This window comes from Lithobates pipiens, unplaced genomic scaffold, assembly GCF_037356315.1.
Source record: "Lithobates pipiens isolate NorthernLeopardFrog02 unplaced genomic scaffold, aLitPip1_a1.2 Scaffold_16, whole genome shotgun sequence".
NCBI classification, from domain to species: domain Eukaryota; kingdom Metazoa; phylum Chordata; class Amphibia; order Anura; family Ranidae; genus Lithobates; species Lithobates pipiens.
The window spans coordinates 338,799,416-338,821,620 of record NW_027507748.1 but is presented as its reverse complement, the minus strand read 5'-3'; the positions used below and the strand labels follow the sequence as shown (position 1 = coordinate 338,821,620).

Below are 22,205 nucleotides of genomic sequence, written 5' to 3'. Positions count from 1 at the left end.
GCGCATCTTAGACAGAAAGGTGCCCGCTGTATTCATGTCAGTGGGGTCAGCTTTGTATAGGGTTGTATAAAAATTGGTGAGAAGAATAGCATTAATTCTATCTTTGGCTGAGGTCACGGATCCATCCGAGTCTCTCATGGAATGAATGTGAGTGGGTCGTCTGAGCCCAGCGCACAATTTCGCCAGTAGTTTGCCCGCTTTATTCCCGAAAACTATGGAAGTATAGCTTAGAATAGGCTAGTTGGGCCGTTTCTTGTTGCTCCGCCCAGAGGTCGAATGCCCTCTTGGCTTGAGTCCAGCTTTGAATATTCTCCGGGGTACGGCTCACAAGCAGGCGCTCGTGAGCCATACGAAGCGCTTTGCTGGTGTCATTAGTGGTGGTGGCATAGTCAGTCCAGGCAGTCCGAAGCATGTCTTGGAAGTCAGGGTTGTCAGCTAGGTAAGAAGGAAATCTCCATGTTCTTGGTGCGCACGGGGTCGTCGGTCGTGATAGATGCACCACTATAGGGCTGTGGTCTGATATCCTGGCATCTAATATTTCTGAGTCTAATATGGAAGGTGTCAAGGAGGGGGAGACAAAGAAGTAATCTATACGCGAGAAAGATTGATGTGGTGGAGAGAAAAAGGTGTATTCCTGGCTGGTCGGGTGTTGTAGTCTCCACACATTGGTGAAATGTATAGAGGATAGGGCCTGGGCTAGTTGGGTGGGTGTGGGTGTTGCGATAACCGAGGGAGTCGCGCGACGAGAGCTAGTCGTTGAACGGTCCGTTATGACAGACATACCAGAGTTAAAATCCCCCCCAACCAGGTGCCTAGATTCAGGGGTGGCTAGTATCCATTGGATTACATCTTGGAAGAAGGGTGTACCCGGCGAGTTAGGGGCATAAATGTTAGTGATGGCCATGGGGACAGAGTCCATCATTATCTGTATAGTCACCTTACGGCCCTCAGTGTCAGCTCTAACAGTTGTTACTTCATGTTGCAGGTTTTTATGTATTAGTATGGCAACACCAGCCTTGCGCCCAACTGCTGGCGAACCATAGACCGCACCCACCCATAATTGACATAGTTGTTGCAGGTCGTCTGCCGTAGGGTGCGTCTCCTGCAACAAAGCTACGTCTGCTGGGAGGCGTTTCAAGTGTCCTAGAACAGCCATACGTTTACATGGTGATCTAAGCCCCTTGCCATTCCAAGAGATAACATTAAAGTTATGCCCACTACCTTCAGAGGCCATGTAAAAGTTAGACAGAAGATAACCACAGTGGGCGGTTCAGGGGCAACCCTGCTGTGCTCCAGGGTCCCCGTGTATAAGTGTCTCCTCATAGAGACTGCAATCCCCAAGGGTGCTACAGCTATACTAAATAACCGTACCTGGTATATGGCCGTATAGGCAAAAGATCTTATCAAAAATATAAAACACAACGTGAAAAATAACATATCAACAAGTAGAGACTCTCCTTTTTTCCACATGACGCACAACTTTCAATCTCGGCTATCAGCCCTGTCCCGCTCCTCCCCTGATGGCTGATAGAGGGCCAGAGGGGGAGGTATAGAAAATAAAGGAGAAAAAAATAAATATATGTGGCAACAGGTAAAACCCAGTATCCCAACGAGGGGATATGAATGGATCCGGCGGGGGGATAAAAAGTAGTACCCCAGGCTCCGGAAAGGTCCTATGCTCACGTGATGGATATCCACCTGTGCTAGGGAAATATATAGGGTAGATGAGCCGAGTTGAAAGCCATATCCCCTAGAGTTATAACATCATATAACACAAAGCAAAGAACCAGGGAGAAAATGTCCTGCAATAATAATAGGAACTACATAGGTTAACAAAAGGAGCAGGTCCCCCAGTCCAGAACATGACATTAAGGGTAACCTACCAGTGATCAGCAGAGCCCATACTTGGCCAGCTGGCCCCAGAAGGTCCAGAGGGAGAAAGAGGGAGAACCAAGATAAAAGAAAAAAAAAACCCTTTCCCCCTCACTCCCCGTCAAACTATAGAAAGGTAGGTGTACCAAAGATTGTCAGCGGTGTCCTGAATGGTCATCCTTAGGTGTGACTCTGATGCGTTTATATGGAGGGTTTGTGGGGCTGCGTTGATGTTTAGGAGGCACAGCAGTTTTGTTTGCAGATCGAGAAGATGAGATGTCAGCCATGGCAGAGTGTTCCATGTCAGTGCTCATGGATTCAACATACCTTTCCGCTTCCTCAGGCGTGGTGAAAGTAAGTTGGTCTCCTTCATTCGTTTGGAGCCGTAGCGTGGCCGGATAAGACAAGGAGAATTTGATGTGGTTATTGTAGAGGGTTGTACACACCAGAGAGAAGGCATTGCATCTGTTCATCACCTCCACGGAGTAATCAGCAAATAGCAACAACTTAGCCCCATCGATCGTCAAGGAGCGGGAGCCGCGGAACTTTTGCATGATGGCAGTTTTATCTGCATAGTTCAAGTACTTGACTATAACATGGTGAGGTTTGGAGCGTGATTCGAATGGTTGTCCGATACGGTGAGCCCGTTCGACTGTGCACGGTATGCGGAGGCCCGGTTGTTCAGGGATTTTTTTGGAGCAGAGCGTGGAGAGCTGAGCAGAGGTAACCGATTCTGGTAGACCAATAATGCGTAGATTGTTCCTCCTTGACCGATTTTCCAAATCGTCGAGCTTCTCCCAAATCTCTTTGTGTGTGTTAAGAACCCTAGCGATCTTAACAGATGCGCCAGCCGCTTCATCTTCATGTGCCGAGATACGTTCCTCCGCATGTTGCAGCCTCTGTGCCTGGGCCCGTACTTCTAAATGGAGCTGCTCCAGCCCCCTGTGAACCGCTGCATCTACTGTAGCTGCGAGTGTGGGACCCAGCAAGAGAACCACAGCTTGTGCTATTCCCTCAGGGGATGCAGGGTCAGCCTGGGTAGGCGCTGGTTGAGCCGGGGGTCCCTGAAGCGGCGAAGCCTGCTCCTGTAAGGGCGGTGCAGCTGCCATGTTGGCCGTGTGTGTCTCTCCCGCGGGAGGAATGCCCGCCGAGGCCGTTTTAGCGTACGATCGCTCCACGAAGCGATCCATGATGTCTCACCCGTCCGCTGAGGTGGTGTGGGTTCTCCCCGAGGCCTGAGCCGGTGTTCTAGGCAGGATTTGTGAGGAAGGATGCAGGAGCTGAAGGCGATCACCTCCTCCTCATGTGGCGCCGGAACCGGAAGTCTTCATTCATCATAATTTTAAGTAACATGTCATGTTAAAAGAGACATATGGACTTTACAAAAAACAAACAGTTATACCTAGGTGGATGCGGCATGAATCCAATGAATCCAATCCAATCTGTCCCCCATAAGCTCTGCAGTGAGAACTGAGCAACCAAACACAGCTGATCCCCCTCCGCTCTGAGCAGAGAGCTATGACTGTCAGTCACTGGCTCTCTTCTCTGCACCTCCAGTGCTTACTAGAGGGCTGGGCTATGCAGGGGGCAGGAGCATCCATCTCAGCTCTCAGTGGATTGATGAGAGACTGAGCCAGGTTCCAGTCCCGGCTTCAGGGTGGATTTTTTAATAGTCTCGACCGGCTGAGTGACGTCAGCCTGCTGTCAGCTGAAAATGGGTCAGAGGAGTGCAGAACAAACTGCACTCCTGTGACCTACATGAGAATATAGCCAAAATAGCTTTCACCATACTTCTCCTTTAAATTGTGTTATCTTCTTTTTGTTGTGAGGAATTAAAAAAATATATGACATCTATATAGGCACGAAATCCTTCAATACATTTGCACTTAATGACCCCTTCAGCCTTCTGTGTGATGTGGATATCCCAGGAGACTATGAACAGTCAAGTGTTCATCAATCTCTCCAAAAAAATAAGGCAATGGGAAAGTGCAGGAGTAAAAGTAAGCTAAATACAATACACAAAAAATAAAAATTGTTTGTGATCACGTACAAAAGAATTGGTAGTAATGGAATGCAAGAAAAAATTGTTAGGATACTTGCACACAGGATCTACAGTAAATACAGATGCATTGTTATCTATAGAACAATGCACACAGCTATGTAAAAATCAGTAATTCAGCAATAAGTGTAGAGTCATAAAATATAAAATTTCATGTTTGAGTGCAGTAATTTACAAGCATACACGTGTATACAAATGTATACCCCGCGTACACATGTACAGTACAGTATATTGCAACACTGGCAACTAGAAGAGGATGAAGAAGAATTTTACACATGTAAAGTATATGTATATGAATGTTTACACACCCTTACGTGTGTATATGCAAGGTTTTTGTTGTACATTTTAATCAGAATCCCGAGTATAAACATCAGAAAATTATTATGCCTGTGTGTAAGAGGTTGTAAAGTTATGAGGGACCTGTGAGATGTCCACTGGATACCATAAGCAATCACCGAGGATATAATATTTAATTGTATAGTATGTTTATATTATAACTGAATTAAAGTTTATATATAGCCAAAATGTAGTTGTCTTTATTTTGAATAGTGTAAGGAGGGCTTAAATCCCTTGCTAGTTTTTTTTTTTGCTGGCTGTGTACCATTGGGGACATTTTTCTTTAAATCCTGCCCCAGAGAAGTAAAAAAGAGAAATTCAGAAATAGAAAAAAAAAACAATTACATTAATCTGGGTGGATGCATCTGTCCCCTGCTGGCTCTGCATTGAGAACTGTGACAGAACCAACATCTGAACTAGGGATGAGCTTCGTGTTCGAGTCGAACATACGTTCGACTCGAACATACGTTCGACTCGAACATCGGCTGTTCGTCCGTTCGGCGAAGTCCGAACATTTTGGTCCGTTCGCGCCAAATTCGTGTGGCGCTCACGGCCCACAATGCACTGCGATGGCACAGTGCATTGCTGGCTCATGATTGGCCAAGCATGCACTGTGACCCCGCATGCTTGGCCAATCGCAGCGCTAGCAGCGAGGAGAGCCATGATTGGCCACAGTCAGGATGCCTGTGGCCAATCATAGCTCAGGCTGTGTAGTGCACGCCCCACACTATATAAGGCCGCCAGCTAGACCCACCACGTCCTCCTGAGGAGTCTCCTGAACTCTTTGAGCACAGTGTTGGGTACATGCTCCAGGAGGATGCCCAGTGTTTTGTGGGCTCTGATGATGACACTCAGCTAGAGGAAGGCAGTAGCATGAGCGCAGAGAGAGGGGATGCTCAAGAAGGACAGCAATCTGGCAGTCATGTTCCACAAGCTGCAGCATACTGCCAGGTTTGCTACAGCGATGAAGAGGGAGGGGATGATGAGGGCACTGACTCCACGTGGGTGCCTGGAAGGAGAGAGGAGGAGGAGGAGGAGGAGGAGGCACATGTCCAACGAGGCAGGATGCGCTCCGGGGGCCAGCTTAGGGGCAGCACACCGACTGAATCACACCGCAGAGCTCCGCCTGTGCAGAGCGCTGCCTCTGCGCATTATTCTAAAAGTTCTTTGGTGTGGGCCTTTTTTGAGACGAGTGCATCAGATCGCACCACTGCTATTTGCAACATATGTCTCAAGCGTATCTCACGTGGCCAAAAAATCAGCCGCTTGGGCACCACATGCTTGACCAGACATATGTTGACCTGCCATGCAGCTCGTTGGCAAGCGTACCTCAAAGACCCACACCAAAGAACAAAGCGGACCTCTCCTTGCTCCATCAGCTGGAATCTCCAACCCCACTAGACCTTCAGTCCTCTCTGAAACCTGCTCTGAGAGGAATGAAGGTGTAGAATTAGGTGTGTCACAGCCAAGTGCTTCCGGGAACTCTGCTAGCGGTACACCCACGTCCGATTATAGCAGGCAAATGTCCCTGCCCCAGCTGCTGGACCGGCGAAAGAAGTTCACTCCCAGCCATCCACATGCCCAGCGGTTGAATGCTAGCTTGGCTAAATTGCTAGCACTTCAACTGCTGCCTTTTCAGTTGGTAGACTCGGCCCCATTGGGTCACTCTTCTGGCAGCTGGGAAGGATGCAGGACAAGGTGCAGTAGTGTTGGAGGTTGTTCCGCCACCACGCCTCCAAAATGCTACTATTGGTTGTGACACACCTCTCTCCTCCACCCCCTCCTCTTCTTCTTCCTCCATGGCCTCTTCCAGTGCTCTGTCCTCAGAACCAGCGGTGCTCCGTAGGCGTTCCAGGGGCTACGCAAATACGCAGGCAAAACAATGCCATGCCGTGCTTGCGCTGGTTTGTTTGGGGGACAGGAGCCACACTGGGGCGGATGTTTTGTCAGCTCTGCAGGGGCAGGCCGAGAGGTGGTTGACGCCATGCCAGCTTAAGCCAGGAATGGTGGTTTGCGACAATGGCACCAACCTCCTCTCCGCCCTCCGACAGGGACAACTGACCCATGTGCCCTGTGTAGCTCACGTCCTTAACCTGGTGGTGCAGCGGTTCTTGGGCAGGTACCCCGGCTTACAGGATGTCCTGAAGCAGGCCAGGAAAGTCTGTGTGCATTTCCGCCGATCATTTAAAGCCTGTGCTCGGCTCTCTGAGCTCCAAAAGGAGTTGAACCTGCCCAAGAACCGCCTTATATGTGACATGCCCACCAGATGGAACTCAACATTGGCCATGCTGCAGCGGCTGCACACGCAGCAGAGGGCCATCAATGAGTACCTGTGCGACTACGGCACCAGGACAGGGTCGGGGGAGTTCGGTTTTTTCTCACCACGCCAGTGGGGCATGATCAGGGATGCATGCACTGTCCTGTCACCGTTTGAGGAGGCCACAAGGATGGTGAGCAGTGACAGTGCATGCATCAGTGACACTGTACCTCTTGTCCACCTCTTGGAGCATACGCTGCGTGGAATAATGGACAGGGCACTTGAGGCAGAACAGAGGCAGGAAGAGGAGGACTTCCTTGCCTCTCAAGGCCCCCTTTATCCAGACAGTGTTCCTGCTGTGCCACCCATCACACAGGAAGAGGATGAGGAGGAGGAGGAGGAGGATGATTGTGTCAGCATGGAGGTGGAGGCTGGCACTCAGCATCAGCATCAGCAGCAGCAGCAGCAGCAGTCTTGTAGGGATGATTTACAGTCCCAAGAAACACGTGGACTTGTACGTGGCTGGGAGGAGGTAGCTGCGGATCATGTTGTCCTTAGTGACCCAGAGGACTCTGGACCGAATGCCTCAGCTAACCTACGCTGCATGGCCTCCCTGATCCTGCAAAGCCTGCGGAAGGATCCTCGTATTCTTCGGATCAAGGAGAGGGACCATTACTGGCTGGCCACTCTCCTTGATCCACGGTACAAGGGTAAGGTTGCCGACCTTATCTTGCCATCGCAGAGGGAGCAGAAGATGAGACATCTCCGGGAGGCCTTGCAGAAAGGTCTGTGCAACGCGTTCCCAGAGACTGGGAGGTTACAAACTCCTGGTCCTGGACAACGTGTTGCTGAGGCATTGGTCAGAAGGAGCGGTGGAGAAGGTGGCCGTCTGACTGATGCTTTCAGACAATTTTTTAGTCCGCAGCCCCAAGGTATGATCGGTTCCAGCACCCATCGCCAGTGTCTGATTTACATGGTGCAGGAATACCTAGGGGCAAGGTCAGACTTGGACACCTTTCCCACCGAAAATCCTCTGGCTTACTGGGTCTTGAGGATGGATCACTGGCCAGAGCTTGCACAGTATGCAGTTGAGCTACTGGCCTATCCTGCATCCAGCGTTCTTTCGGAACGCACCTTCAGTGCTGCTGGTGGCTTTGTTACCGATCACAGGGTGCGCCTGTCCACCGAATCAGTTGATCGACTGACCTTCATCAAGATGAATCAGTCTTGGATCACCCACAGCTACCAAGCACCTGAAGCTGATGTAACAGAATAATTTTTTTTGAAATATCACATCCCTTCAAGACTGCCTATGCTGATGCTGAGTGACTGTCCTGTTATGTTGATTGTCTATCCTCTTCCTCCTCCGCTGATATGTTGGAAGAACATTTCTGGTTCTGGTTGATGCCATCAGCCCAATTTTTCTGCCCCTGTTTAACAGGGGAGTTTAAGTACAATTTTTGATGCAATGCTTTGCAGCAGGGCTAATTCCTGCAATCAAACAAGAGTATATGGCAGAGGTTGCAGTGTGGTGGCACCAGCACCAGTGCCTAAGGCCCAATTTTTCTGCCCCTGTTCAACAATGGCATGTAATTACAATTCTTGATATAATCGTTCACAGCAGGGCGCTCCAGCGCCCACCAAGAGTCACTTTGAGGGCTTACAATGTTGTGGCAAAACCAACACCTTGTTCCGTCATTTCTGCAAAGCATATAAGGCAGGCCCCTACTTTCAAACATCCAATTTACAAACATCTCCTACTTGCAAACGGAAGGAGACAACAGCAAGTGAGATGAAAAAAGATGGACGACAAAACAAATTATACCCTTCCCTATGTTTCCCAAAAAGCTTAAAAATAGTTTTTTTGACTGGAGCTACACTTTAAAAATGTACCAGTTGAAAATTACAAACAGATTCAACTTAACACAACAAACCTACACAGTCCCTGTCTTGTTTGCACCGCCTGTATACTGCTGTTCTGAGTATATAGGGCCTGGGGGCCACACGCATTTCCTTTTTTAAATATGGGTACAGGGTTCCCCTTAATATGCGTACAAGACCCAAATAGGCTGGTAATGGGCAGGGAGGGCTACCCATGCCATTTTTCTCAATGATTTTCAACCATATTGCAGGAACCAGATATAACATTAAAACCGCAAGCAGTTTTAAATGGTGTTATTTCCGTTTAATGTCATTTTGTGCAGGGACTGTTCTAAACACGGGAAACACGTGGCACTTCACAGGCATACTACAGACACCCCCCAGGCACCATATTTAAAGGAATATTTCACTTTTTTTTTCCACTTTAATCGTCATTAAAATCAGTGCTCCCGCCAAAACGGCCATTTTTAAAAACATTTTAGGCATTGACCCATGTCCCCTGGGGCAGGAGCCAGGTCTCCAAACCCTTTTTAGGACAGTATCTTGCATATTAGCCGTTAAAATGAGCACTTTTCATTTCGAACGTTCGAGTCCCATAGACTTCAATGGGGTTCTAAAGTTTGTTCGAATTTGGGGTCTGTTCGAAAGTTCTGGTGCGAACCGAACTGGGGGGTGTTCGGCTCATCCCTAATCTGAACCCACAACCACAACAGCTCCTTACCTGAATCCTTGGATAAACGTACTTTCTATCTTTCTGATGAACCTTGAACTTCCTATTCCCTCCATTAACTTCCTTTTTAAGCCATGTCTTTGCAGTTTGTGTTTGCCAGATTATACCACTCTTGTTTAGTAAATATCTTACTTTTTTTGCTCCTGCTGCTGTCTGTATCATTACTACTACTCCTTACTGACCTTGGATTGTTCCTCAACTACACTAAAGCCCCGTACAGACTTCCAAAGGAGTTCCGCCGGAGTTCCGCCGGAGTTCCGTCGGAGTTCTGACAGACTTTTCGGCCGAACGGACTTGGCCACACACGATCACACTAAACTCCGACGGATTCGAACGTGATGACGTACGACCCGACTCGAATAAGGAAGTTCATAGCCAGTAGCCAATAGCTGCCCTAGCGTCGGTTTTAGTCCGTCGGAGTAGCATACACACGAGCGGATTTTTCGAAGGGGACCGGGTTCGGCGGAGTTCCGTCGGGAAAATTTGAAGCATGCTTCATTTCTAAAGTCCGTCAGACTTTTGCGAAGCTAAAGTCCGTTGCAGCCCACACACGATCGGATAGTCTGACGGACTCGGTCTGACGGACTTTGGATGTTGAAAAGTCCGCTCGTGTGTACGGGGCTTTACACTTACACTTGATCCCAACTTGAAACCAGTTTTTATCAACCTTGGCTTGTTTATCAACTAGGCTTCCACTTGATCCACTTGATCCCAACCTGCAACCACTTATTACCGACCATGGCTTACTCACCTCTAGTGAAACTCATCTCCACCATCAGGAGCTATGGTGAATACTGGCTAGTGCTTAGACCCACACCTTGGGTGAGTCAGCGTCCTCTGCCAGGGTGATCCGCTTGTGTTCCTAACCTGCTGGTTGGTGGAAAGCTCTTGACTGCTATAGCTACTGGTCTCTGAGCCTGACCTTTGGTTGTGACAGGGATTCAGCTGATCTGTCATCAGCTCCAGAGGTGAAATGGGAGGATTGTGTGGACATCTAGCCATACCGCTGGCCTTGGGGATTGCTTTCTTCCTTTACACAGTGGCTGTGCAATTCACTTTGGGTATATATGAGTATATATATTCCATGTGTTTGTAGTGTTTAGAAAATGTAGATTTTATTGCACTTTCCTTCTTCTTGCTTGTTTTGTGATTTATGTGCATCCTTGTGCTGTTTCAAAGAAGGTTATGAGATCATACAGTGCATTAAGGAAGATTATATGGACACTAAAATAGGACTCTGTTTTATAGGATTGGCATAACACAGATTGAATATATTTTTTTGTATTTTTAATTGTAGAGGCAGGATTTGTTTGTAACAATTTACTCTACAAAACTACAGTTTACATTTCAATTTCCTATGTTGTTGTGCCCTGGATTCGTTTGACTATGCACTTTCCCAGCTATATCAAACATTTCTTCAAATCAAAAACAACAGATTCAAACATGTTCTGCACATTTTGTCTGTTGGTAAAATAACTTTTTCATACTGACAGTTCAGTATATTAGGATATGGTAATCTGAACCTTTATTTTTTGGTAATATTTAAACTTTTCTAAAACCTTATGTGAAATACTTTTATTATAGTGTCACATAGTACTCATGCTATTTGTGTTTACATTGTGTTTCTGATTGCAGTTAAAATCCCAACAAGAAGAACTTACATAGATCCAGACACATGTGAAGACCCTATGCAAGCTGTTCACCTTTTTGCAAAAGAATTGGATAACTCCAGCATAAAAATAGAAAGAATCCTTGGTACAGGTATGCTCAAATATATAATAAACACTACATGCATGAATACCTATAACCTGCTTAAGAGGACCAAAGAGCTGACTTGGTATTGTTGGTATTATTTGATGTTTGATACATAAATAATTGTTCTTGTGTTGGTATCGGGAAATTATAATGAAGTTTGCAGATGATTAAGGCCTCATGCACACTGGACATTTTCTAAACTCTTCTAGAAGCCTCCATCCTGGAAGTGTTAGCGAAAAAAAAGCCTGACACTTGTAAAAGTGTGTGACGATTTTAGCAGTGTTTACCCACGTTTACCTGTGTCAAATGTTTGGGTGCTAATTAATTTAATTGGCCAGAATAAATAATATAAAATAGCGCTAATACACATTTAGATGAGTTTACATGCGTTTACAAGTGCCAAGTGTTTTTCCGCCCTGTTTTTCTGTTTCTTCTGGACGCACTGGCAGTAGGTCTTTTTTTCCTGCCTCTAAACAAATACTGAAGGCTAACATGCAGGGAAGTTTAAAGGCAGGGAGAAAAAAAAAATATGTCCCTAGGAGCAGCTGTAAAAAACATCCAATGTACATGAGGCCTGTGTGCCATGAGTGCAAGTGGAGAGAGTCATATTTGGTGGCATATTCTTGAGTTTGATTCATTGTTAAGGGTGGTTTTCTTTCTCTAAAATTAAAACTCGGAATCCATTTACATAGTTTTACCTACAATGATCTTGATTACTTTTTTTTCTTGTTCTACAGCTTAATGAAATCTCTTACCAGTAATGAAGTAATCAAGGAGGGGGGGGGGGGGGGTTAAGGAAAAGGCATTAAACAAGAGAGTGGGGTTGAAGGGGAGCCTGTGGTGAGCAAAGCAGTGTAATTAGAAAAATGAGACATCAAATAAGAAAGATACACGTGAGCAGGATCAAGTCACAGTACATTTAGGCCCGGTTCACACTAGTGCAATGCGGGAACCCTGCGAATCCAGTGTGGGTTCCCGCATTGCACCTCAATCGCACAGTGGTTCTCACTGAGATCTGTGAACTGCTGCAGGTGTCAATGTAACAACACCCTCAGATCAGTTTGCAGATAGCAGTACGAACTGTGAAATGGTGCAGTAATCAGATCGCATGGGTGTGAACACCCATGCAATCCAATTCCAGTGCAGACCAAAAAAAGGATCCTGCACCGTTTTGGTGTGAATGCGATGCAATTTCAGCCATACAGTTTGTATGACTGAAATCGCATCTCACAGACATCGTATGTGATCTGCCTAGCAATGCGATGCAAATCACATGTAATGGCACTAGTGTGAACCGGGCCTTGGGGTGTGAAAGTCATGAAGACCACAATGTTCCATTTGTAGGTTTTAACAAGCAAGTAATCTCTCAATATCACACTGGTAGTTTAGGTCTAGGATTGTATTAGCAGGCCAGAACTGTTTTTAACATTCAGCTCCATTGACGTCAATGAGTTTGATGCCAATGAATTTGGATTTGACTTGTGAACTTTTGTCATGTTTGCCGAATCCTACTCCAGGTGGATTTGGCTCATCACTAGAGAAGGGTTCTCCAGGATCCACCATGTGATGTCATCATTTTTGAATTAACTAACATCTATATATAGATATAAGAATGTATTCATTAAAGTGATATCAAAGGTATCTTTTTATTTTTTAAAGATAACTAACATGTTATATTCACCTGCTTTGTGAAATGGTTTTGCAAAGAGCAGCCCTGATCTTCTTCTTCTCAAGTCCCCAGTTGGCGATCCTAGCCCTTCCTCTTCTGCTTGCTATGGAGGCATTTATGCATACTCTCTCCATTCTTTGTCCATAGGAGACACAAAATCTGGCTTAGCCCTACCCCTGCTTCCTCATCATTGACTGTAAGCTGTGATTCACAGCAGTGGGAGCTGCATACTAAAAGTTTTTTACCTTCACGCATAGAGTGCATTAAGGTAAAAAACCTTCAGCCTTTAGATTTTGTATAGTTATGCACTGTAGTTGAATGCATAACATTTTGTTGTAACATATTATATTCTGCATTAATGATGGTTTATTGTTGTTTTAAAAAATATTGATATTATTGAAAGTCCACTCAAAAGACTAATATTTATCTGATCCCACATTTTTTGCTCAGTTTACTGCAGAATGACATTAACAATTTGTGATCTCAGCAGAGAGCTGCAAATACACTTGGTGTACATGAATCTTCTGGCAAATAATGTTGAATTGTGCTTTTTTAGAAATGGAGCTAAAGGAAAACAAATACATTCTAGTGCCCCCATTACTCCATTCTGGTCACATAGAGAGGGGCTGCTGCAATATGCTAAAGAGGGTGTGAGACACAAGTCCAAAATAAAGCAGATCACAAGTGAGCGAAGAGGTGAAAGCTCCATTACAAAGAAGGCTGCATTGTGTAGGAAAATAAAGAAATGTACCAACTCATTCTCAACAGCATTCACTGTTATGATGTGCAATGGAGCAGAATTAGCGTAGAACAGACATTAGTTGCTAAAGCGACCATAAGCTTGTACTAAATTAGACCAGTGCCGTTAATTTAATGGTGTGGAGTTTAAATTAACTGCACTAGTAGAAAAAAAGAGTTAAAGGGTAACTAAAGCATTTTGCCATCCCATTTAGCAGAAACTCAGTTTTACTGGATTTTTATTTTTCATATTCTCAGTATCCATCAGTTGTCAAACTATATTAGGTGAGTTCAATTACTGTATCACCTTTGTTGGATGACTGCAAAGCTAAAACTGATTACACCAAGAGGTTTTGTTTGCAATCCATCTGAATAGACTGACAGGCCTACCCCGAGAGAGAGGAACAGTAAAGAACAGGAACTGTGAAGCAATAATAAACAAGTTTTATTTGAAATATGCAAACAAGGCTGTCCCTATGTACAAATATAATTTATAATTAACCACTTAAGCCCCGGACCATTTGGTTGGCCAAAGACCAGAGCACTTTTTGCGACTCGGCACTGCGTTGCTTTAATTGACAATTGCGTGGTTGTGCAACGTGGCTCCCAAACAAAATGGATGTCCTTTTTTTTCCACAAATAGAGCTTTCTTTCGGTGGTATTTGATCACCCCTGCGGTTTTTATTTTTTGTGCTACAAACAAAAAAATAGCGACAATTTTGAAAAAAACACATTATTTCTTAAATTTTGCTATAATAAATACCCTCCAAAAATATATAAAAAAATGTTTTTTTCCTCAGTTTAGGCCGATATGTATTCTTCTACATATTTTTGGTAAAAAAATGCAATAAGCATTTATTGATTGGTTTGCGCAAAAGTTTTAGCGTTTACAAAATAGGGGATAGTTTTAAGGCATTTTTATTAATTTTTTTTTTTACTAGTAATGGCGGCAATCTGCGATTTTTATCATGACTGCAACATTATGGTGGACACATCAGACATTTTTTAACACATTTTTGGGACCATTGTCATTTATACAGCAATCAGTGCTATACAAATGCACTGATTCCTGTGTACATGACATTGGCAGTGAAGGGGTTAACCACTGGGGGGCAGGGTAAGGGTTAAGTGCGTCCTGGGGCATGTTTATAACTGTGGGGGCGTGGCTACATGTGACATGTCACTGATCTCTGCTCCCAATCACAGGGAGCAGAGATCAGTGACAGTGTCATTAGGCAGAACGGGGAGATGCTTGTTTACTTTAGCATCTCCCCATTCTTCCTCCCCGTGAGATGGTCGTGGGTATTCCCACGGCAATAGAGTCCGTGGGATCTGTGACCCGACTCACGGAGCTCTCTGCCAGCGTGTGCGTGTGCCGCTGGTGGCGCACACATGATGGCGCAGCGGCAAATTTAAAGGGACGTACATGTATTCCCATTTGCCTGTCCGTGCCATTTTGCTGACGTACATCGGCATGCGCCAGTTGGGAACAAGTTAAAATATAAGCAGAAACGTTTTATGAAAAAAATTAACACAGTGATAAGATTTTTATAACTAAGTTTGTGACATGGTTTTTAACGTGGATGCAGGCTGAAGCGATGACGTCCTTAAAACAATTTTATTATTATGATAACTCATGCAGCTTGAGCCAGTACTGCATCCAAATTTATGACTACCTGGTTTGCATGAGGGCGGCTTTTAACCACTTGACCACTGGGCACTTAAACACTCTTAATAACCAGACCAATTTTCAGCTTTCGGTGCTCTCACATTTTGAATGACAATTACTCAGTCATGCAACACTGGACCTATATGAAATATTTGTCCTTTTTTTTCACACAAATAGAGCTTTCTTTTGGTGGTATTTAATCACCGCTCGTTTTTTTATTTTTTGTGCTATAAAAGAAAAAATACAGAAAATTCTGTAAAAAAATGAATTTTTCTTTGTTTCTGTTATAAAATTTAGCAGATTAGTAATTTTTTCTTCATAAATTTTGGCCAAAATTTATACTACTGCATATCTTTGGTAAAAATAAGTACACATTGGTGGATATTATTTGGTCTTTGTGAAAGTTATAGAGTCCACAAGCTATGGTGCCAATCTCTGAAAATTGATCATACCTGAAGTACTGATGGCCTATTTCAATTCTTGAGACCCTAACATGCCAGAAAAGTACAAATACCCCCCAAATGACCCTTTTTTGGAAAGAAGACATTCCAAGGTATTTAGTAAGAGACATGATGAGTTTTTTTAAGTTGTCATTTTTTCCCACAATTCTTTGCAAAATCGAGATTTTTTTTACTTTTTTTTTTCACAAAATTGTCATATTATCAGTTTATTTCTCACACACAGCATATGCATACCACAAATTAAACCCCAAAACACATTCTGCTATTACTCCCGAGTACGGCGATACCACATGTTTGAGACTTTTACACAAATTTACTTTTACACAATGTGGCCACATACAGAGGCCCAACATGCAGGGAGCACTATCAGGCGTTCTGGAGCACCCAGGACAATTCTGACATTACATAGAATCCCAAAACATTATATATGTTTTTTTAGCAAACACCCTGGAGAATACAATGGTGGTCGTTGCAACTTTTTATCTCGCATCTATTTGAGCAGCAGTTTTTCAAATGCTTTTTTTTTGGAAAGAAAACAGTTTTTTGCTTAAAAAAAAAAACACAGTAAAGTTAGCCCAATTTTTGCATAATGTGAAAGATTAAGTTACGCTGAGTAAATAGATACCTAACATGTCACTCTTCAAAATTGCACACGCTCGTGGAATGGCGCCAAACGTCGCTACTTAAAAATCCCCATAGGTGATGATTTAATTTTTTTTACTGGTTATATGTTTTGAGTTACAGAGGAGGTCTAGGGCTAGAATTATTTCTCTCACTCTAACGTTCGCAGCGATACCTCACATGTGTGGTTTGAACACCGTTTTCATATGTTGGCGGGACTTACGTATGCGTTCGCTTCTGCATGCGAGCACTTGGGGACAGGGGCGCTTTAAGAAAAAATGTATTATTCATTTTACTTTATTTATTTTAGTTTGAAATTTTTTTCCCCAAAAATACATTTTTTGATCACTTTTATTCCTATTACAAGGAATGTAAACATCCCTTGTAATAGGAATATGGCATGACAGGTCCTCTTTACAGTGAGATATGGGGTCAATAAGACCCCGCATCTCACCTCTAAGCTGGGAAGCCTGAAAAAAAAAAAGATTCTGGCTTTGATTGTATTGGCGAGTCAGTAGAAGCACCGGAGGGCGGCGGGAGGGGGGGGGGATGTCTATGGCTGGGTATTGCAGGGTATCACCGACTATGGCTGGGTATGGCTGGGTATCTCCGAGTATGGCTGGGTATCTCCGAGTATGACTGGGTATCTCCGAGTATGACTGGATATCTCAGAGTATGGCGTTGCAGAGTATTGCTTTGCAGAGCATTACAGGGTATTGGTGGGTGTTGCAGAGCATTGCAGAGTGTTGCAGGGTATTGGCGGGTGTTTCAGAGCATTGCAGAGTGTTGCAGGGTATTGGCGGGTGTTGCAGGGTATTGCAGAGTGTTGCAGGGTATTGCAGAGTGTTGCAGGGTATTGCAGGGTGTTGCAGGGTATTGGCGGGTGTTGCAGAGTGTTGCAGGGTATTGGCGGGTGTTGCAGAGTGTTGCAGGGTATTGGCGGGTGTTGCAGAGCATCGCAGAGTGTTGCAGGGTATTGGCGGGTGTTGCAGAGCATTGCAGAGTTTTTCAGGGTGTTGCAGAGCATTGCAGAGTTTTTCAGGGTGTTGCAGAGCATTGCAGAGTATTGGCGGGTGTTGCAGAGCATTGCAGAGTGTTGCAGGTATTGCAGAGTGTTGCAGGGTATTGCAGAGTGTTGCAGGGTATAGCGGGTGTTGCAGGGTATTGGCGGGTGTTGCAGAGCATTGCAGAGTGTTGTTGCAGGGCATTGCAGAGTGTTGTTACAGAGTGTTGTTACAGAGTATTGCAGCAGAGTATTGCAGCAGAGTATTGCAGCAGAGTATTGCAGCAGAGTATGATGGGGTTAATTTTCGGTGAGCAGCGATGTGGGCACTGCAGAGCGATCACGTGGTCACGGATGCTCTCGAGTGCGCGCCCCAGGGGTCGCAAGAGTGGAATTCTGGGAGGCCGTCATATGACGGCCTCCCAGAGTTAAACAACTGCCCTGTAGCCGTCATTCGGCTATGGGCCGGTTGTTAAGTGGTTAAAGTAACTCTCCTCACAATAGAAGCCAGGTAACAAAGCATTCAGTTGGAATACTGGTTTTAAGTTGTATGACTTGCCTTGAGAATAAAAACTGGTTTACAGACTTTGCTGCTTCAGCTTACACCCATTAAAAGAACCATGTTGCACAAATGTACAGTATCTCACAAAAGTGAGTACACTCCTCACATTTTTGTAATTTTTTTTTTATTATATCTTTTCATGTGACAACACTGAAGAAATTACACTTTGCTACAATGTAAAGTAGTGAGTGTATAGCTTGTATAACAGTATACATTTTCTGTCCCCTCAAAATGACGCAACACACAGCCTTTAATGTCTAAACCGCTGGAAAGGTAGTACACCCCTAAGTTAAAATGTCCAAATTGGGCCCAAAGTGTCAATATTTTGTGTGACCACCATTATTTTTCAGCACTGCCTTAACCCTCTTGGGCATGGAGTTCACCAGCGCTTCACTGGTTGCCACTGGAGTCCTCTTCCACTCCTCCATGATGACATAACAGGGCTGGTGGATGTTAGAGACCTTACGCTCCTCCACCTTCCTTTTGAGTATGTCCCATAGATGCTTAATAGAGTTTAGGTCTGAAGACATGTTTGGTCAGTCTAACACCTTTACCCTCAGCTTCTTGAACAAGGCGTGGTTATCTTGGAGGTGTGTTTGGGGTCATTATCATGCTGGAATACTGCCCTGTGGCCCAGTCTCCTAAAGGACGGGATCATGTTCTGCTTCAGTATGTCACAGTACATGTTAACATCCATGGTTCCCTTAATGAACTGTAGCTCCCCAGTGCCGGCAGCACTCATGCAGCCCCAGATCACTCCCACCACCATGATTGACTGTAGGCAAGACAGACTTGTCTTTGTACTCCTCACCTGGTTGCTGCCACACACACTTGACACGATCTGAACCAAATAAGTTTATCTTGGTCTCATCAGACCACAGGACAGGGTTCCAGTAATCCATGTCCTTAGTCTGCTTTTCTTCAGCAAACTGTTTGTGGGCTTTCTTGTGCATCATCTTCAGAAGAGGCTTCCTTCTGGGACAACAGCCATGCAGACTAATTTGATGCAGTGTGCAGCATATGGTCTGAGCACTGACTCCCCACCCCTTCAACCTCTGCAGCGATGCTGGCAGAACTCATACGTCTATTTCCCAAAGACAACCTCTGGATGACGCTGAGCACATGCAATCAACTTCTTTGGTGGGACATGGAAAGGCCTGTTGTGAGTGGAACCTGTTCTGTTAAATGGCTGTATGGTCTTGGCCTCCATGCTGCAGCTCAGGTTCAGGGTCTTGGCAATCTTCTTATAGCCTAGGCCTGTGATGGCGAACCTTGGCACCCCAGATGTTTTGAAACTACACTTCCCATGATGATAATGCACTCTGCAGTGTAGTTGAGCATCATGAGAAATGTAGTTCCAAAACATCTGGGGTGCCAATGTTCGCCATCACTGGCCTAGGCCATCTTTATATAGAGCAACAATTCTTTTTTTCAGATCCTCAGAGATTTCTTTGTAATGAGGTACCATGTTGAACTTCCAGTGACCAGAATGAGAGAGTGAGAGCGATAACACCAAATTTGACACACATGCTCCCCATTCACACCTAACACTAACGAATCACATGACATCGGGGAGGGAAAATGGCTAATTGGGCCCAATTTGGACATTTTCACTTAGGGGTGTACTCACTTTTGTTGCCAGCGGTTTAGTCATTAATGGCTGTGTATTGAGTTATTTTGAGGGGACAGCAAATTTGCACTGTTATACAAGCTGTATACTCACTACTTTACATTGTAGCAAAGTGCAAATTTCTTCAGTGTTATCATATGAAAAGATATAATAAAATATTTACAAAAATGTAAGGGGTGTTCTTACTTTTTTGTGATATACTGTATATGGTGGCATAAGTGGAATAATAAAAAAGTTAACAGTTCCAAAAATTTTCAGGGCTCAACGCACCTCTATTACATGTATTAAAAGAAATCACTAAACCACTGTTAACTTTATGGCCCCGTTCACAAATTCACATTTTAGCGCATGTGCTGTAAAGAAAAACAACAGACGTGTCATAAAAATGTTATTAAATAAGTCTATTCAGATCTATGTGGTGCAATTCAGCGCAGCTTGAAAAATGAGGCATGTCTGTTTTCCTAAATCTCTCATAAAATAATGATAATTCATGTAAATGCAATAAAACAAATGTTAAAAAAAAATACTTAAAGGCGGACAGCATCCAACACAGATAGATGTGAATCTGGTCTAAAGGCTTATTTACACCAGGTTCATTAAACTGTGTTGATCTGCATTATTTAATGCAGGATTAATACAAGGAAATTGAGAAAAGAATTGTTTTCTATGTGCTCTGTTCACACCATACAAATGTGTTGATGTGCATTACAAAGTAATGGAGCATGTATAAATTTTATGAAACGAAATGTAAGTAAATGTGTGTCACAGTGTGCTGTTGAATAAGAGTTGAATAAAGTGGTTTTTGTTAATTTTCAATAAAGTTAACATTTTAGAAAAAACATAAACACTGTGATGCATTGCTACACTATTCACACCAGGACGTGCACATTATACACACAATAATTCACGCTGGTTGCTGTGAATGAACCCTTAAAATGTAATTTCTACTCTATTATGGGTTATTTTACATATTTCTGTTCATACTTTATGTTGTTAAATGAATTACTTAAAAATGAATTGAAGCAACTCTCTCTGTTTTTGACTTTGCTAAGATGGAAGATTGTCATACTCTTTGCATAGCTGCATCAAGTCTGCTTCATTGAATTTTGATTGCATTGAATACTTTCAGGCATCAATATAATGGTTATTATATGCGAGTGTGTCCTATAGAAGAACTTTTTCATATAGTTGCAGCTATGCATGCTTACTTAACATGAAACTATACATAGAAGGGGATTGATGCCATGCTATAACACCATTCTTTGGCAGCTGGATGTTTAATATACTGCCAAGAGCTTCATGGGCATGTTTACACTGGATCAAGTATACTTCATGTTATTATGTCTCAATTTACAAATATACAACTATTTACACGTTTTTAGAATCTGTGGATTACACTATGAGGATTCTATACTTCTATACCCAATAATTCAAGGGATTATACATGAATGGTAATGATCCTGAATGCCAAATAATGTCTCTTTATGTGGGTTGTTTCTTGACATGAGTAATCATGTATGTACATACTTTTAGAATGAAAACTGAGAGTGCATAATATTGGAGATATATAAGATGTATCATTGTTTATTATGTATTCCTTTATATAAGCTATATATTTGACATCTATATAGATCATATTTGCCAGGTTGGACTGATATCGTATTTGGCTAACAGATTCAGAATACAGGGACCTGCTACAGTACTGTTTTATCTGTGTTTTTCTGGGGATTAGGCAATATAGTAGAGGGTTTAATAAAACTGGGGAGAGCAAAATCTGGTGCAGCTCTGCATAGAAACCAATCAGCTTCCGGGTTTTATGGTCAAAGCTTAATTGAACAAGCTGAAGTTAGAAGCTGATTGGCTACCATGCACAACTGCACCAAATTTCTGAGTGCTCTAGTTTAAGTAAATCTCCCCCAGTGTGTATATGTACAGTATATTGGAATATGAATGTATAACGTTTTTTTTACGTTTATCTTTACTTTTTCCTCTCTTGTTAATATTTGTGCATTAACCTTGATCTAAGACCTATTTACACTGTTCTCTTGTTTGTTTTTGACATATATTTTAAAGCTAAACTGTGGGCAGAAAAGTTTAATCAATACTATTAAAGTCAACTCCTACATTTAACAAATATTTTTCCACTAAAAGAAGCAGCCACTGGTCTATCCTTTGCTAAATGCAGCATTTCCAGTGGTAGGTGTCCTAATATCCTGTATATAAGACTGGTGGCCAGTGAGCCATCATATTTTATTTTTAACAGTGGCAACATCATTATGTCACCACTCACTGTGGTGGGAGGAACGGAACATCTCTTATCAAATTACATTGACAGGGGAAGAAACTCACTGCCCTGCCCTGCCCATGATAAAATAACACCATATTTGACAGGGTACAAGACTCCTGGTTTGTACCAACCATTCATGCCTGCCAGTCCCTTACATCAGTCCCTTGCATACTGATGTCCATTAAAGAAAAAAATTCCCTTTGAATGAGGGGACTTGTAGTTTGATACAAAGGTATTGAATAGGAAATGAAAGTGACATTAGCACTTCATCGATTCCTCCTCATATTGTCTGGGCATAGCAGCTTTCACCCTTCTAAAATGATGACATCATGAACATTAAAAATGTACAAAAACTATGTAACATTGAATAGAGAAATTTTGATTTCTGTCCTGGAGTTCAGCTCTCTGTATAGTAAACAAGCCAAAGGTCAGTAACAAGTGTCTGCAGGTTGGGATCAAGCAGAAGTGTAGTAGAGGAACAAGGCAAAGGTTGGTAACATGTGGTTGCAGGTTGGAATCAAGCAGAAGCGTAGTCGAGGAACAAGGCAAAGGTTGGCAATGAGCAGTAGTGAAGATGCAGATGACAGCAGGAGTGACAAGAGCAAGATATTGGTTGGGGAGAGCACTACAATCTGGCAAACAGGGAGTGCAAAGGCATGGCTTACATAGGCATGG

The 22,205-nt window shown here is 43.6% G+C and overlaps 1 protein-coding gene across 1 annotated transcript in view; it reads left to right on the top strand.

Moving 5' to 3' along the window:
• Positions 1-22,205, top strand: part of EPHA10 (EPH receptor A10) — a 943,825-nt gene that overhangs the window by 815,698 nt on the left and 105,922 nt on the right. The window contains exon 10 of the mRNA XM_077481808.1: positions 10,771-10,896. Coding sequence (XP_077337934.1) covers positions 10,771-10,896 — 126 coding nt within the window. The remainder of the gene's footprint in view (positions 1-10,770; positions 10,897-22,205) is intronic.